The sequence below is a fragment of the Scyliorhinus torazame genome, chromosome 4 (genome assembly GCF_047496885.1).
Source record: "Scyliorhinus torazame isolate Kashiwa2021f chromosome 4, sScyTor2.1, whole genome shotgun sequence".
NCBI lineage: Eukaryota > Metazoa > Chordata > Chondrichthyes > Carcharhiniformes > Scyliorhinidae > Scyliorhinus > Scyliorhinus torazame.
In genome coordinates, this window is record NC_092710.1 from 316,280,693 (window position 1) to 316,297,432 (window position 16,740).

General features: G+C 45.4%; 1 protein-coding gene across 1 annotated transcript in view; it reads right to left on the minus strand.

Annotated features, from left to right (window-relative positions):
• The window catches only part of rmdn2 (regulator of microtubule dynamics 2), a 244,687-nt gene extending 230,553 nt beyond the window's left edge, over nucleotides 1-14,134 (minus strand). The window contains exon 1 of the mRNA XM_072500117.1: nucleotides 13,303-14,134. Within this exon, the coding sequence (XP_072356218.1) occupies nucleotides 13,303-13,775 (473 nt within the window). The 5' untranslated portion in view covers nucleotides 13,776-14,134. The remainder of the gene's footprint in view (nucleotides 1-13,302) is intronic.
• Nucleotides 14,135-16,740: the final 2,606 nt, after the last annotated feature.

Below are 16,740 nucleotides of genomic sequence, written 5' to 3' on the forward strand. Positions count from 1 at the left end.
CAGTGTGAGTTGATATTCCTCATCAGCTCTTGAACAGTTCGATCCTTCCTTGTCTCTTCTTGGATCTCACGTAGTTTTGTATGTGATACTGATAGTAGTGTGGAAATAAGATTGACATGCAGATCTACATCTTCAGGAATTTCACTGTTAATACTTTGTATCAGCGCTCTCAATAACGTAGGGCAACACGGTAGCAAGTGGTTAGCAGTGTTGCTTCACAGCGCCAGGGTCCCAGGTTCGATTCCCGGTTTGGGTCACCGTCTGTGCGGGTCTGCATGTTCTCCCAGTGCCTGCGTGGGTTTCCTCCGGGTGCTCCGGTTTCCTCCCACAAGTTCCGAAAGACATACTTGTTAGGTGAATTGGACGTTTTATGTACCTGAACAGGCACCAGAGTGTGGTGACTAGGGGATTTTCACAGTAAACTTCATGGCAGTGTTAATGTAAGCCAACTTGTGACACTAATAAAGATCATTTATTATCTGCTAAGAATAAATTATTTGCCTGGCGTGTAGTTGAGATTTAAGTCATAGCGTTGTAATTTCATCATCAACCCCTGAATACTCGGAGACATTTGGTTGAGATTTTTGTTTGATGATGTTAACCAAAGGACGATGATCTCTCTCAACTGTGAAAGATTGAAGCCCATAAACGTAGTCGCGGAATTTCTCCAAGCCTGCAACTAAACCTCGGCATTCTTTTTTGATTTGAGAGTAAACGGGAGGGTTTAAACTAGTATGGCAGGGGGGTGGGCACGGGAGCAATAGGTCAGAAGGTGAGAGCATTGAGGGAGAACTAGGGAATAGGGACAGTGTGGCTCTGAGGCAGAGCAGACAGGGAGAAGTTGCTGAACACAGCGGGTCTGGTGGCCTGAAGTGCATATGTTTTAATGCAAGAAGTATTACGGGTAAGGCAGATGAACTTAGAGCTTGGATTAGTACTTGGAACTATGATGTTGTTGCCATTACAGAGACCTGGGTGAGGGAAGGGCAGGATTGGCAGCTAAACGTTCCAGGATTTAGATGTTTCAGGCGGGATAGAGGGGGATGTAAAAGGGGAGGTGGAGTTGCGCTACTGGTTCGGGAGAATATCACAGCTGTACTGCGAGAGGACACCTCAGAGGGCAGTGAGGCTATATGGGTAGAGATCAGGAATAAGAAGGGTGCAGTCACAATGTTGGGGGTTTACTACAGGCCTCCCAACAGCCAGCGGGAGATAGAGGAGCAGATAGGTAGACAGATTTTGGAAAAGAGTAAAAACAACAGGGTTGTGGTGATGGGAGACTTCAACTTCCCCAATATTGACTGGGACTCACTTAGTGCCAGGGGCTTAGACGGGGCGGAGTTTGTAAGGAGCATCCAGGAGGGCTTCTTAAAACAATATGTAGACAGTCCAACTAGGGAAGGGGCGGTACTGGACCTGGTATTGGGGAATGAGCCCGGCCAGGTGGTAGATGTTTCAGTAGGGGAGCATTTCGGTAACAGTGACCACAATTCAGTAAGTTTTTAAGTACTGGTGGACAAGGATAAGAGTGGTCCTAGGATGAATGTGCTAAATTGGGGGAAGGCTAATTATAACAATATTAGGCGGGAACTGAAGAACATAGATTGGGGGCGGATGTTTGAGGGCAAATCAACACCTGACATGTACGAGGCTTTCAAGTGTCAGTTGAAAGGAATTCAGGACCGGCATGTCCCTGTGAGGAAGAAGGATAAATACGGCAATTTTCGGGAACCTTGGATGACGAGAGATATTGTAGGCCTCGTCAAAAAGAAAAAGGAGGCATTTGTCAGGGCTAAAAGGCTGGGAACAGACGAAGCCTGCGAGGAATATAAGGAAAGGAGGAAGGAACTTAAGCAAGGAGTCAGGAGGGCTAGAAGGGGTCACGAAAAGTCATTGGCAAATAGGGTTAAGGAAAATCCCAAGGCTTTTTACACGTACATAAAAAGCAAGAGGGTAGCTAGGGAAATGGTTGGCCCACTGAAGGATAGGCAAGGGAATCTAGAGGAAATTGGCGAGGTACTAAATGAATACTTTGCATCAGTATTCACCAAAGAGAAGAAATTGGTAGATGTTGAGTCTGGAGAAGGGTGTGTAGATAGCCTGGGTCACATTGAGATCCAAAAAGACGTGTTGGGTGTCTTAAAAAATATTAAGGTAGATAAGTCCCCAGGGCCTGATGGGATCTACCCCAGAATACTGAAGGAGGCTGGAGAGGAAATTGCTGAGGTCTTGACAGAAATCTTTGGATCCTCGCTGTCTTCAGGGGATGTCCCGGAGGACTGGAGAATAGCCAATGTTGTTCCTCTGTTTCAGAAGGGTAGCAAGGATAATCCCGGGAACTACAGGCCGGTGAGCCTTACTTCAGTGGTAGGGAAATTACTGGAGAGAATTCTTCGAGACAGGATCTACTCTCATTTGGAAGCAAATGGACGTATTAGTGAGAGGCAGCACGGTTTTGTGAAGGGGAGGTCGTGTCTCACTAACTTGATAGAGTTTTTCGAGGAGGTCACTAAGATGATTGATGCAGGTAGGGCAGTGGATGTTGTCTATATGGACTTCAGTAAGGCCTTTGACAAGGTCCCTCATGGTAGACTAGTACAAAAGGTGAAGTCACACTGGATCAGGGGTGAGCTGGCAAGGTGGATACAGAACTGGCTAGGCCATAGAAGGCAGAGAGTAGCAATGGAAGGATGCTTTTCTCATTGGAGGGCTGTGACCAGTGGTGTTCCACAGGGATCAGTGCTGGGACCTTTGCTCTTTGTAGTATATATAAATGATTTGGAGGAAAATGTAACTGGTCTGATTAGTAAGTTTGCAGACGACACAAAGGTTGGTGGAATTGCGGATAGCGATGAGGACTGTCGGAGGATACAGCAGGATTTAGATTGTTTGGAGACTTGGGCGGAGAGATGGCAGATGGAGTTTATTCCGGACAAATGTGAGGTAATGCATTTTGGAAGGTCTAATGCAGGTAGGGAATATACAGTGAATGGTCGAACCCTCAAGAGTATTGAAAGTCAAAGAGATCTAGGAGTACAGGTCCACAGGTCATTGAAAGGGGCAACACAGGTGGAGAAGGTAGTCAAGAAGGCATACGGCATACTTGCCTTCATTGGCCGGGGCATTGAGTATAAGAATTGGCAAGTCATGTTGCAGCTGTATAGAACCTTAGTTAGGCCACACTTGGAGTATAGTGTTCAATTCTGGTCGCCACACTACCAGAAGGATGTGGAGGCTTTAGAGAGGGTGCAGAAGAGATTTACCAGAATGTTGCCTGGTATGGAGGGCATTAGCTATGAGGAGCGGTTGAATAAACTCGGTTTGTTCTCACTGGAACAAAGGAGGTTGAGGGGAGACCTGATAGAGGTAGACAAAATTATGAGGGGCATAGACAGAGTGGATAGTCAGAGGCTTTTCCCCAGAGTAGAGGGGTCAATTACTAGGGGGCATAGGTTTAAGGTGAGAGGGGCAAGGTTTAGAGTAGATGTACGAGGCAAGTTTTTTACGCAGAGGGTAGTGGGTGCCTGGAACTCGCTACCGGAGAAGGTGGTGGAAGCAGGGGCGATAGTGACATTTAAGGGGCATCTTGACAAATACATGAATAGGATGGGAATAGAGGGATACGGACCCAGGAAGTGTAGAAGATTGTAGTTTAGTCAGGCAGCATGGTCGGCACGGGCTTGGAGGGCCGAAGGGCCTTTTCCTGTGCTGTACATTTCTTTGTTCTTTGTTAGTACTTCTGCTCAATTGTCTTCATGGATTGTGATGCATACGCGACTGGTTTCCAGTCATCATGCTCGAGTTGCAGAAGAACTGCTCCTAGACCATCATGACACTTTAATCTGTTTAGATGGATCAAAAAATGTGAGAGCCGGCCTGGTAGTTAGTGAAGACTTGAGCTTCTTCCACTCTTGTTGCGCAATCCAAGTGAAATCCCTTGTCTTGTGCAGGAGATCACGTCGATGTGTTGTTTTTGCTGACAGGTTTGGAATGAATTTCCCTATAAAATTGATCATACCCATCACTCTTGAGATGGTTTTCTTGTCTTGTCGCCATGGTTTTGGCATGTTGAGAATTGCTTGGATTTTGTCCTCGTCAGGTTCAATGCTATGCGATGAGAGTTTGTCACCTAGGAATGTGATCTCAGTTACTCCAAATTGGCACTATTGCTTGTTCAATGCATTCGATTATGTGCTCCATGGCATGGTGAAAAATTTATGATGCCGAAATTATGCCAAATGACATTCTCAGAAAGTATTAACGTTCAAATAGCGTATTAAAAGTGCAGTATTTTGTACTTTGTTCCTCGAGCTTTAGTTGCCAGTAACCTTGAGATGCCTCATGTTTCGTAAAGAATTGTGCACCAGCCATCTCAGATGTGATTTCCTCACGTTTTGGTATTTGATAATGTTCTCTTTTGATACTCTCGTTAAGATCTTTAGGATCCACATATGTGCGAATATCGCCATTCTTTTTCTTTATAACGAACCAATCGGTAGGTTCTTCTCTTTCTGATTACTTTTAATTTTGTCATCCTGCCTAGCTCCTTTTTGAGGCGATCCCAAAGAGGTGCAGGTACTCTTCTTGGTGCCTGTATCACAGGTTTTACATCCTCTGAGTTACATCTTGTAGAATGGTAATGTACCAAAACCTATGAACACATCGCTGAATTTGCTGATAATGTTCTCAGGATTGTTGGAGTGTTGATCAATCTTTTCTGGATGCTATATACCCACTGCACTAGACCTAATTCTTCACAGGACCGATCACTAATAATGAATCCAAGCCCTAGGATACAATACAGAATGGGACAGAATAAACTGTGTTGTTCACCACCACACTCAGGTCACAAGTACCATAACATTTAATGCTTGAATCATTATAACCTCTGAGAGATATTTTGTGATTTCTTCTAATCGGCTGAATTTTTAGATTTTTTACATCAGTCATGCTGATTAAATTGGCTTTGGCACCAGTGTCTAACTTCAATTGGACCACTGTACCATTCACTTCAAGTGGTAGCAGCCATCTGCCATCAACCACATTTATTTTAAATGGAGCATCAGGTAGCATTTTTTTAAGTGCTAGAGAATTTTTTGATGTCTCCAAAAAATTCTTCTTCTCTGCTAATACTCCAACAAACAATGATGTTTCATCACTGGGTCTTCCACTGTGCTGACTGATCTGGGTTGAGCTTAGAGTAACAATTCTGAGCAAAGTGATTTTTTTTCTTTGCATCTGGAGCAAAACTTGCCAAACGCTGGACACTGCCTTAATTTGTACCTTTGACCACATCTTTTACACAGAAATACTTTGTCCTGATCTCTGACCGGATTGTTGGTGTGCGAGGAGCTGCAGGAACTTTCCCGCCTTTTTTTGTAAATTCCCCACCTTTTGGAAAAAGGGCGGCAACTGAAGAGTATTCCTCAAAAAAGACACCACCATTACTGAGAAACATTTAAGAATGCTGTGCTGCTACCTCATGAGCCTGACAAATCCTAACTGTTTGTTCAAAAGACAGGTCCGATTCCCTCAGCAACCATTTCCTCAGCTTATTTTCACTCACACCAAACACAATTTGATCCCGAATCATGGAAGATTCCACCGCAGAAAAATTAAAGATTTTAGCTTTTAACTTTAAATCAGTGATGAAATGATCTATGGACTCTTTTGGAAACATGATCTAAACACATAAATTTCATTCTTTCTGGGGTGCAATGTGCATCAAATCTTCGAATTACTTCATTAAAAGTTTTACTCTCTTTATCATTTGCAAATTTAAACACAGCAATTGTTTCAGGCCATGCTGCCATTAGGAGCATCGCTACCTTAGGCAAATCTGATTTATCTCCTAAATTTACTGAATTAACAAACAGATTAAATTGTAGTTTAAACACATGCCAGTTGCTGACCACATTACCATGAAGTCTGAGACTCATTGGTGCTTCAACAACTCCAATTCTAGCAGTCTGCAAAATCTTCAAATCTCTGTGGACCTCCTGGCAGGCTAATAGTTTTTTTCCCTGTGTTTAATACCATCCAACCCTGGTACATGTAATGTTATTGTCGGATGGCCTGATTTATATTACAAGAAAGCGAAAGCTATAAATGATTTATTAACATCAACTGTGGGTCAACTATACACAAAACAACAGATGAATGACAGTATGATCATGCATAAGCAATCTCTCTCTTCTAGCCCTCCAGTCAGTCTGAGGTCACCTGACTCTAACATTCACTGATATACTAATGAGACTCCTCGCAGTCAGTCGGGTGAATTACAACACAATAATGATATCACCACAATAACCATCTATGACTCTGTGATTCTATATTCTGGAACATTGCGTGAAAGCTTTCCATACACTAAGCATTTGGAAATGTAACCCGAAAGGCTGATGTCTTTCTCTATAGCCTGGCCAATGAAAATCGGAATCTGACTCCTCTGTGTGCGATCTCACCCGTCTGAAAACTGGCACCTGTGTTTGTGTATTATTAGCCAGTGTCTCACCACATGCAGATCCACCCTATAAGCTTGCTTCGAAAATACATATAATGTCAGTCTCTGAGTTGGTAAATGTAAGTATAATATGAAGTAATGGTGTCTCTTCATCTTCATTATCTTCTTTGTCTTCCACAACTGACTGGAAGGCTACAGTCTGGAATGTCTGAAATTAAAAAGGAACATGGGTTGGGTTGTAGTGAGGGACGAAGGAAAAGCAAGAATTGTGTGCTTACACTATCTGCAGTTTTATGAGTCAGAAGGTGGTGTGGGATGACGGAGAAGTATGTTGAGAGGAGGTAGTAATTTTGGGATGCTGATAAATACCCTCATTATCAATCCCTCCAACCCTGCTAGTGGTCACGATCTCAGGTGACCTTTCCATGATGACCAGCACTGTCTCATCCATAAGGATTAAAACATCTCCTTCAGTTCTTTCTTGCTGCCTCTGTTATGTACTGCATTTGCCTGCAAGAAAGAGGGAAATGAATCATTAAGTATCCTGCAATATGCTTAAGTGATGTAGTTGTGATGATTAAAATAGTTACAAGTGTCTGCAAGCTGTGAGTTATGGGTGTGTGGCTTGCAACAGTGCTAAGTTATGTGTAAGCGAGGTAAAATGCATGAATTAAAGGGTTGAGTACGGATTCAATAAGATTGTTAGTAGGTGGGTGATAGGGCTCTAGTGAATCGAGTAGGGATTGAGAGGATATGCCATTTGAAATCAAACTCATCATGACAACTCGCATCATACTCTTAAATTCCCTCCTTCCACAGCGAAGTTCTTATAGCAACACTGACCTCCACTAAAACTGCTTCCCATTGCTGCCTCTACATATATCTGGAAGGCCTTCTGCTCCCTTACAGATATGGGCCCTCTTCTTTTTTTCACATCTTACATAAAAACTTCTAGTGCATTATCAAAAGGTTTGGTGTTCTCTCTTTCCTGTTCAGCCATGCCTCAAAATATTACAGAACCAGATCTCTCACCATAGCTTACAGCCATAATGCTCTTCCCCAAAAGTAGCATAAGCCACTTGTGATATTGGGTTGCTGCTGATGCATGCAGTTAATGAACAATGCAAATAACATTTAACAAAACGATATATACATCTGACCTCTGTATCACTGGTTTATGCATTAACAGCTATCGGACCTCTAGCTTTAAATTCACGAAATCACAGAATTTTTACGACACAGAGGACCTTTTGTCCCATTGTGTCTGCACTACTCTCCGAACGAGCATCATGACTTATTGCCATTCCCCTGCCTTTTCCCCATTCCCCTGCACATCATTTGAATAGAAACAATCATCTGATGCTCTCTTGAATGCCTCAATTGAACCTGCCTCCACCACACCTCCAGGCAGTGCATTCCACACTCGAACCACTCGTTGTGAAAGCATTAGCCTGCACTTTGCAGTAGTAATGACAGCAAAACTGTCATTGTTCACTCCTCTGATAATGACAGCAACCTCTGATGCCCAACATGCAGTTTTACATAGAATCCAGAAGCTGCTGTTATGATGCTATGCTTCTCCATAAGCTGTGTCAGTTAAGTTCTCCCAGACTGTAATCAAGGAGCAATCACTTAACTGATAAAAGATTGCTCTTTAAGCTTCTAGTCTCATTGTGAAAACACTTGAAAAAAATGACACTATGTTGAATGAAGCGCAACTGGGTTTTTAAGGGCATACAGAGTTCATAATTACTATTAAACAGGTACACTGGCTCTGAAAAACTGATTACACACCTACTGAATGTCAAAACTCTCCATTAAGATTTTTTAAAAGCTTAAAACAAGTTTATGATATTTCAATTTCTCTCTTGATTCTATGTGTATGTCCTAATCATTTATTTCACTCTATAGATTATAATTTAAAAAGTGAATTTAGTGTATTTTACTTCCTGATATGCTATCCGTGACCTAACCTTGCTTGATGACGTCACTATTGTTGGGTGCCTGGAGATCTCTTGACTTGGCACCCGTTTCAAACTGATACCAAGTCAGGAAAATCCACATCACAAAGAGTGCTGCATGTTTGTGGATGGCTTTCTTCAAGGTTTGTGGCGAATACAGTCACTTTGCAGCTGACTAATAATTTCAGGCCAATGTCCAGGCTGTATTAACTGACCACAATAATGTCACCCCACTTTCAGAACAGTTATGAATACCTCGAAAACATCAAGTCAAAAACATTAAAAACTTCTTCAAAAGATGGGCCTTATATTTTTCTTATTCGGTCATGGGATATGGACGTCGCTGGCTGTATCAGCATATATTGCCCATCCCTGAGGGCATTTAAGAGTCAACCATATTGCTGTGGATCTGGAGTCACATGTAGGCCAGGTAAGGATGACAGATTTCCTTCCCTAAAGGACATTAATGAACCAGATGGGTTTTTACAACAATTGAAAATGGTTTCATGGTCATCATTGGACTTTAAATTCCAGATTTATATATGTTAAGGATGAATAACTTATGGAAAATAAACAATTACCATTTAGGTAACTTAATCTTATGTATAGCACTCAAATAGAACATCTACTTGCTTCCTACAGCAGCTCAAGTCTCCTCAGTATTTACATCATCTTAAAGCACCAACATTCAGCTCCATTCTTAATCCATAACTTAAAACAAATTCAAATTTATGGGGACAGTCATTGTTTCAAATAATATTTTAATGTTTTACTAAATCATTCAAAGATTTTTTTGTATTTCTACTGAAATTAATATTAATGTTCCTTGCCAAATCTAAATTAAGACCTGAATGGTTCTGATCGACAGGGTTCAAGTCAATGATAAATCAGAATTAGTTTAAACGTTTCTGTGCTGCACATTCGATGTAATATAGGAACAGTGGCTATAATTGGTTTATTCTATCAATGAATAGAGCTTCCATAATGTTACTAATAAGGTTGCGCTCCTGCAACCTACAGTCCTCGATCCGGCAATATTGGTCCCTGCTTACTCACTCACCCTACTCATATGTTGGGCACAATCTGCCCCTAGAGTCCCGTGGCGAGCGTGCTTAGCCAGGTATTTCCCGTCACTCAGAGCGCTGAAAACACCATGCTACTGAACGCCCATTAGGGTAAATACAGGGCCTCAGCGGAGAACTCCCTGACAAGGCCGCACTTACTCCTATTTGCTACACGGAGGAACTCCTCAGTGCAGAAGGAGATCAGGGCGCTATTTTCAAATGGCATCTCGATCTCTCGACCCGCGAACCTCCCCAAAGTCCAACTCCTCAGGCCCCCCCATCCCCACACAAAGCACCCCCAGGCCTGATCCCTAGTGCAGGAAAATGCCAGCTTGGCACTGGCACACCGGCAGTGCCACCTAGGTACCTTGGAATGCCAGGCTGGAAGCCAGCTGGCACTGCCAGATTGGCAGTGTCCAGGTAGCACCAGTGCCAGAGTGCCACCCTGCCTGGAGGGCAAGCACCTGGGGGCTTCCAACCCCCGGGACACCCCCACCAGTGCTGTTCCATCTGTCCACATTTGTGGGGACCAGCACTTAACGGCGCTCGCCCGAGTTCTCCAAGGCAGGGGTGTTAGATCCCATACCTTGGGTAGATCGTGGGAGTGCATATGAGAGTGAGACTAGCAGTCTTGCTCGAATATGCAGATTTGCTAAAAAGTGATCTGACCCACAATGGATGGGATTCACATCACGACATCTCACAAGGTTGCGTTAGATCTTGCACAGCAAGTCAGGTAGATCCCGGAAAGGCATCCACCAGCCTCACCGCACTGCCTTTCAAGCGTAACGTGGCTGGTAGATCGCTATAAAGCATGTTAATGTAGAATTTTATAATTATTAAAGATGCATTTGAGATATTAGGAATTTGGAAAGAGATTGGATTTTAGGAAGGTGGTGCAGGAGTTTATGCAGGGAATTCCAGATTGTGGGGCCTATGCGGGTGTCAATGGTTGGCTGAAATGTTATATTGTTTAGTCCTTCAAATCTACTAACCATCATGAATGATTTTAAAACTGAACTATTTTGTAATTTATACAGGCAAATAGCTTATTGAGTATTTTAAACACCACCAGCTATATGACATGCCGTAGATCAAAGACTAAACATACTAATATATTTTATGATATCATCACTTTAAGTAAAAGATGTGTCTATGTTTGTATTTTAGGAAATAGGAATGTCTGTATCTTACAAATACGCTATGAGTAGCAAATGTATTTTTAAAGTGTCAAGTACAATAGATATCCAGTGGCAGACCAATATCATAAATGCACCATGCATTATTATGCCTATTACTCATTTAGTTCTAACCAATGAATACATAGCTAGTCAGGTTTTGTAAAATTCTCCTATCAACACTTTCTGCTTTAACAACAGAATGTTATGGAACAATTTGTGTTGCTGATGCAACAAAACTGCATGAATCATGGTCTCCATTATACAAAAAGGACATAGATGCACTGGAAAAAATGCAAAAAAGATTTACAAGGATGACACCAGAACTAAGTGGGTATAACCATCAGGAAAGAAAGACCAGGTTGTGCCATTTTTCTTTCAGAAAAATGACTGAGAAGACCTATTAGAGGTCTTGAAAATTAGAAATGAAGTTGATTTTGCCACTTCCCTAGCCCATGGATCCAAATTTTCCCTAAGGATCCTATGCCTTGAACTTGCATCTTTCCCTATTTTCTCTTTTATCCTACTGGTACACTATCTGAGTTCATCTTCACCGTGAGTCCCATCTACTGGTCTATTGAGTCCATTTCCACCAAACTAGCTAAAATCTCTTCCGGGTGCCCATGTTAATAGCTGTTTCCTGCCCCCCTCAGGTATTATATCCCCCCCTTCAAATATACCGGCATCAGTTCTACTCTCAAGAATCCAGCCTTGACCTTACCATCTTGCAAACTATTTCACCATCTTCAACATCCCTTTCCTCTTGATAGTCCGTGGAGATGTTATTTCCTCCCATGCCGATGCCCATTTTTCTTCCAACTCTACAGTTTAATCCCTCCAATTAAGTTTCAGCTTCTGCCAGGGTACTGAAATGACTCTCAGTCATAAATTACATCCCATATGATTGTCACAGAAGTAAACTATCTTTTCTCATCCTTCCTGACCTGTCTGCAGCCTTTGACACAGTTGACCACACCATGCTCTTCCAATGTCCAGCTGGGTGGGACTCTTATTGCCTTGCCCCTTTCTCACATACGCCGGTTGTAATGAGAGATCACCTGCAATGGTTTCTCTTCCCATTCCCACTTTACCCTTAGAGCTTCCGGGATTCATCCTTAGCCCTCTCCTATTTCTAATCCACATGCTGCCCCACGGAGACAACATCCAGAATTGCACAATGTTCTACATGTATGCCCACCCAGCTCTAACTCTTGACCCCTTCCATGTCTCAGGTATATCACAGTTTATCTGGCATCGAGATGACCTTGCTGTTGTACCTGACAGAATTTAGCTTCCGACCACATCTGTTCCTCCGCCTGCCTCACTCTCTACAATTTCATCCCACTTCACCCTGCCTCAGTTCTCTGCTGCTGAAGCATTAGTTACATCTAAACTTGACTATTCCAATTAACTCTTGAGCAGATTCCCTTCTTCCTAAACTGGAGATCCTCCAAAAATGCTGCTCACAACCTAAATCAATCAAATCCTATTTACCCCTCATCTATGCATTAGATCTCAGTCTGACAATGTCTCAATTTTAAAATTTCCATCTTGCTTTTCAAATCAATCCATGGTCTTGTCCCTTAACTTTGTAGCCACCTCCAGCTTTATCTTCATCATTACTTTCTAATCCTTGCTCCCTCCTGCATTTATCTAGTTTCTCAAGTTAGTGTGATGGGAATATTCTCCACTTGACTTCAAGAGTACAGCTCCAACAACACACAAGCTCAACATCCTCTAAGAAAAAACACCCCATCCCAAAGCGCACAGGGGTAGCAGTGAATATTAAATTGCAAGATGCACTGGAGCAACTTGCCAAGGCTCCTTCAACAACATCTTTCAAACCCACGACCTCTACCACCTAGAAGGATAAGGGCAGCAGATGCATGTGAACACCTGCAAGTTCTCATCACATCCTGCCCTGACCTGGAACTTCATTGCTGCTGCGTCACTGTCGCTGGGTCAAAATCCTGGACCAACCCCTTTATCAATGTGGGTGTACCTATGCCAGCTGGGCTGCAGTTAAAGGAGGCACCTTCTCAGGATAAATTAGGGATGGGCAATGAATGCTGGCATCGCCAGCGACACTCATCCCATTAACCAATAAAAAAAAAATCCATGTTCATATTATCCATAATCCCATGAGCCCTAATTTTGTTTATGACCTCCTAGGCACCACCTTTTTGTAAAAAAAAAGTCCAAATGCACTGCTTTTCACAGTAACTTCATTACAGCCTACTTGTGATAATAAAGATTTTTTTTCCATCTATGCTACTAGTTGCAGCCTCAAAAATTCAGATTTGTCAAACAGAGTTTCTGCTTCATAAATCTGTGTTGTGATTTTGTAAAGGCATGTTAATACATTTCTTCCAAACACAGGCGACAGGTTTATAGTTTCCTGTTTTCTGGGTTCCCACTTCTTTGAATAGCAGGTTATTCAAATCAAGAGAGACCATTCCAGCATTTGGGGATTCTGGAGTGCCAGCATGCTGAATAAACCTTGTGACAATGCTGTAGTGTGACTGGAAAGTTACCGTATTATTAAATTTGTGATTGATTTATACTTTATTTAAAAAGAGTGCAAACATCTGGTCTGCCTCGAATGCGTGTATATAATTGAAGTGAGTTCAATTGCTCACCCTCCTTCACTCTCCGCCTCCTCAGAGCTCAGAGAGCCGGAGTCCGCACCTGCAGCGGCGTCTCCACCCCCATCCTCCGGCACCTGCTCGCTCCTCTTCCTCTTCTTGGCCGCCGTGTGGCCGGGGCTGCTCCTCTTTTTCGGACTCCTCTCCGGCCCCAGCTCTTTCCGCATCCTCTCTTGCAGGCGAGGCACGGCCTCCTTCAGGCTCTGCACCTCGCCCTTCACCTCCTCCAGGCTGCGGATCAGCCCGTTCAGCTTCTCCAAGATGTCGGCCTGACGCGGCGAGGGCTCCGGGGCTTTCAAGTGGTTGTGGAACTCTGCCCGCCTCCTCGCCGCGGGCTCGCCGCCGGCGCCGTTCCTCTTCTTGGCCCTTTGGTACAGGGCGACGGCCAGCGTGAGGCCGGCCACCCCGAGGCCGACGCCGGCTAAGAGGCCCAGGGTCAGGGCCTTGCTGTCGGCCGGCTGCACCATGTCCGCGAGCCCCGGACCGTTTGAACTGAGCGCGCGCGAGCAGCGCCTGGAACGTGGAGCCCAACTGCCAACTGCTGGGCCCGTCACTGTCCCCTTCACCCCTCTGACAAACAGCTCGCCTGCTCAGCACCGACAACCATACACCCCCCACCCCTCCCCCCTATCTACTGTCAAGGAGATTCACAGCCTCCCACTGGAGACTCTCTTCTGGCGGCTCCAAAGGTTTACTCTGCGTGCTCAGTTCGCCTCCTGTATCAGAGTGCAGTGTCGGTTAGTTTTTTTCTCTCCTCCATTTGACATTATCTGTCACAACCAACGCATTTCACTTTCTGAAAATATGTCGCGGCATGTTGCACAATAGCATATTGCAGTGATTTCACGCCTCACGTTTTTGTTCCATTGACCACCCTTGGGGGGGGGGACAATACTGCCGGTTAATGGCAAGAGCCAGCTCCATTTCATCTTCTTTACATGACATGGGGTAGCACAGTGGTTAGCACTGCTGTCTCACAGCACCAGGGACCCGGGTTCGATTCCAACCTTGGGCGACTGTGTGGAGTTTGCACATTCTCCTTGCTCGTGTGTGTGTGGATTTCCTCCGGGTGCTCCGGTTTCCTCCCATGGTCCAGAGATGTGCAGGTTAGGTGGATTGGCCATGCTAAATTGCCCTTAATGTCCAACGGTTCGGTGAGGTTACTGGGATGGGGCGGGGGATTGGGCCTAGGTGGCCGTGCCGACTCGATGGGCCGAATGGTCTCCTTCGGCATTATAAGGATTCGATGACTTGGAATTATAGCCTCTTTAATGGAGCAAAATGTTCCAAAGATCTTAACAGGAATGTTAGCACAAAAGGTTGGTCATTTGAATTTGGGTTTATTATCACGTGTACCGAGTTACAGTGAAAATTATTGTTCTCTGTGCAGTCCAGAGAGATCGTTCAGTACATGAAAAAACATAGGACATACATAAATAGACAATGGGAGGAGGAGTTAATTTTTTTTGAAGTAATTTTTATTCAAGTTTTCACACAATATCAACAACAAAATGTAAAAGGAGCCCAGTAGAATTAAGTAAAAAACCAAACAAAACAACCCCGTACCCCTCCCCCCTCGACATAAATAATAAATTAACACCACGAATTAACACATAGCGAATATATACACTCCCTCAGATCCCCCAGTGTAGACAAACAAAAATAAAATAGAACCCTCCGCGCCCCCCTCCCCCCCCGCCCCGAGTTGCTGCTGACCAATGTCTACCGTTCTGCCAGGAAGTCCAAGAACGGTTGCCACCGCCTGAAAAACCCTTGCGCCGATCCCCTTAAGGCAAATTTCACCCTCTCCAATTTAATAAACCCCGCCATATCGTTGATCCAGGATTCCACACTTGGGGGGCCGCGCATCCTTCCACTGAAGAAGAATCCTTCGCCGGGATACCAGGAACGCAAATGTCAGAATACCGGCCTCTTTCGCCTCCTGCACTCCCGGCTCCCCTGCAACCCCAAATATTGCGAGCCCCCAGCCTGTTTGACCCTGGATCCTACCACCCTCGACACCGTCCTCGCTACGCCCTTCCAAAATTCCTCCAGCGCTGGACATGCCCAGAACATATGGGTGTGGTTTGCTGGGCTCCCTGAGCACCTAACACACCTGTCCTCACCCCCCAAAAACCGGTTCATCCTTGTCCCGGTCATGTGTGCCCTGTGCAGCACCTTAAACTATGAGGCTGAGCCTCGTGCACGAAGAGGAAGAGTTCACCCTCCCAAGGGCATCTGCCCACGTCCCCTCCTCGATCTCCTCCCCCAACTCCTCCCATTTACCTTTCAGCTCCTCCACCGAGGCCTCCTCCTCGTCCTGCATTACCTGGTATGTTGCCGAGATCATCCCCTCTCCAACCCACACCCCTGAGAACACCCTGTCCTGTACCGTGCATGGCAGCAGCAGCGGGAATTCCACCACTTGCTGCCTGGCAAGCGCCCTGACCTGTAGATACCTAAAGGTGTTCCCCGGGGGGAGCCCGTACTTCTCCTCCAGCTCACACAGGCTCGCGAACTTCCCATCCACAAACGGGTCCCCCAACCTTATTATCTCTGCCCTGTACCACCCCGAAAACCCTCATCTATTTTCCCTGGGACAAACTGGTGGTTCCCCCGTATCGGGGTCCACACCGAGGCCCCCACTTCCCTCCCTGTGCCGCCTCCATTGCCCCCAGATTTTGAGGGTAGTCGCCACCACCGGGCTCGTGGTATACCTCATTGGAGGGAGCGGCAGCGGCGACGTTGCCAGTGCCTCCAGACTCGTACCCTCACAGGACGCCGTCTCCAGCCTCTTCCATGAAGCCCCCTCCCCCTCCATCACCCACTTGCGCACCATTGCCGCATTGGCGGCCCAGTAGTACCCACAGAGGTTGGGCAGCGCCAGCCCCCCCCCCCATCCCTACTCCGCTCCGGGAACACCCTTCTCACCCTCGGAGTCCCTCGCGCCCACACAAACCCCGTTCTGCTCCTGTTGACAGGCCTAAAGAAGGCCTTCAGGATAAGAATGGGGAGGCACTGGAACAGGAACAAAAACCTTGGGAGCACCGTCATCTTGACTGACTGACCCTACCCGCCAGGGACAGCGGCAATGCGTCCCACCTCTTAAACCTCCTCCATTTGCTCCACCAGCCTTGTGAAATTAAGTCTATGGAGGACCCCCCAGCCCCTGGCCACCTGGATCCCCAAATACCTGAAGCTCCTCTCCGCCCTTTTTAGTGGGAGCTCGCCAATCCCCCTCTCCTGGTCCCCTGGGTGAACCACGAACAACTCGCTCTTCCCCATGTTGAGCTTGTACCCTGAGAAATCCCCGAACTCCCTGAGGATCCTCATTACCTCCGGCATTCCCCCCACCGGGTCCGCCACATATAGCAGCAAGTCGTCCGCATAGAGCGACACCCTATGCTCCTCCCCACCCCGCAGCAACCCCCT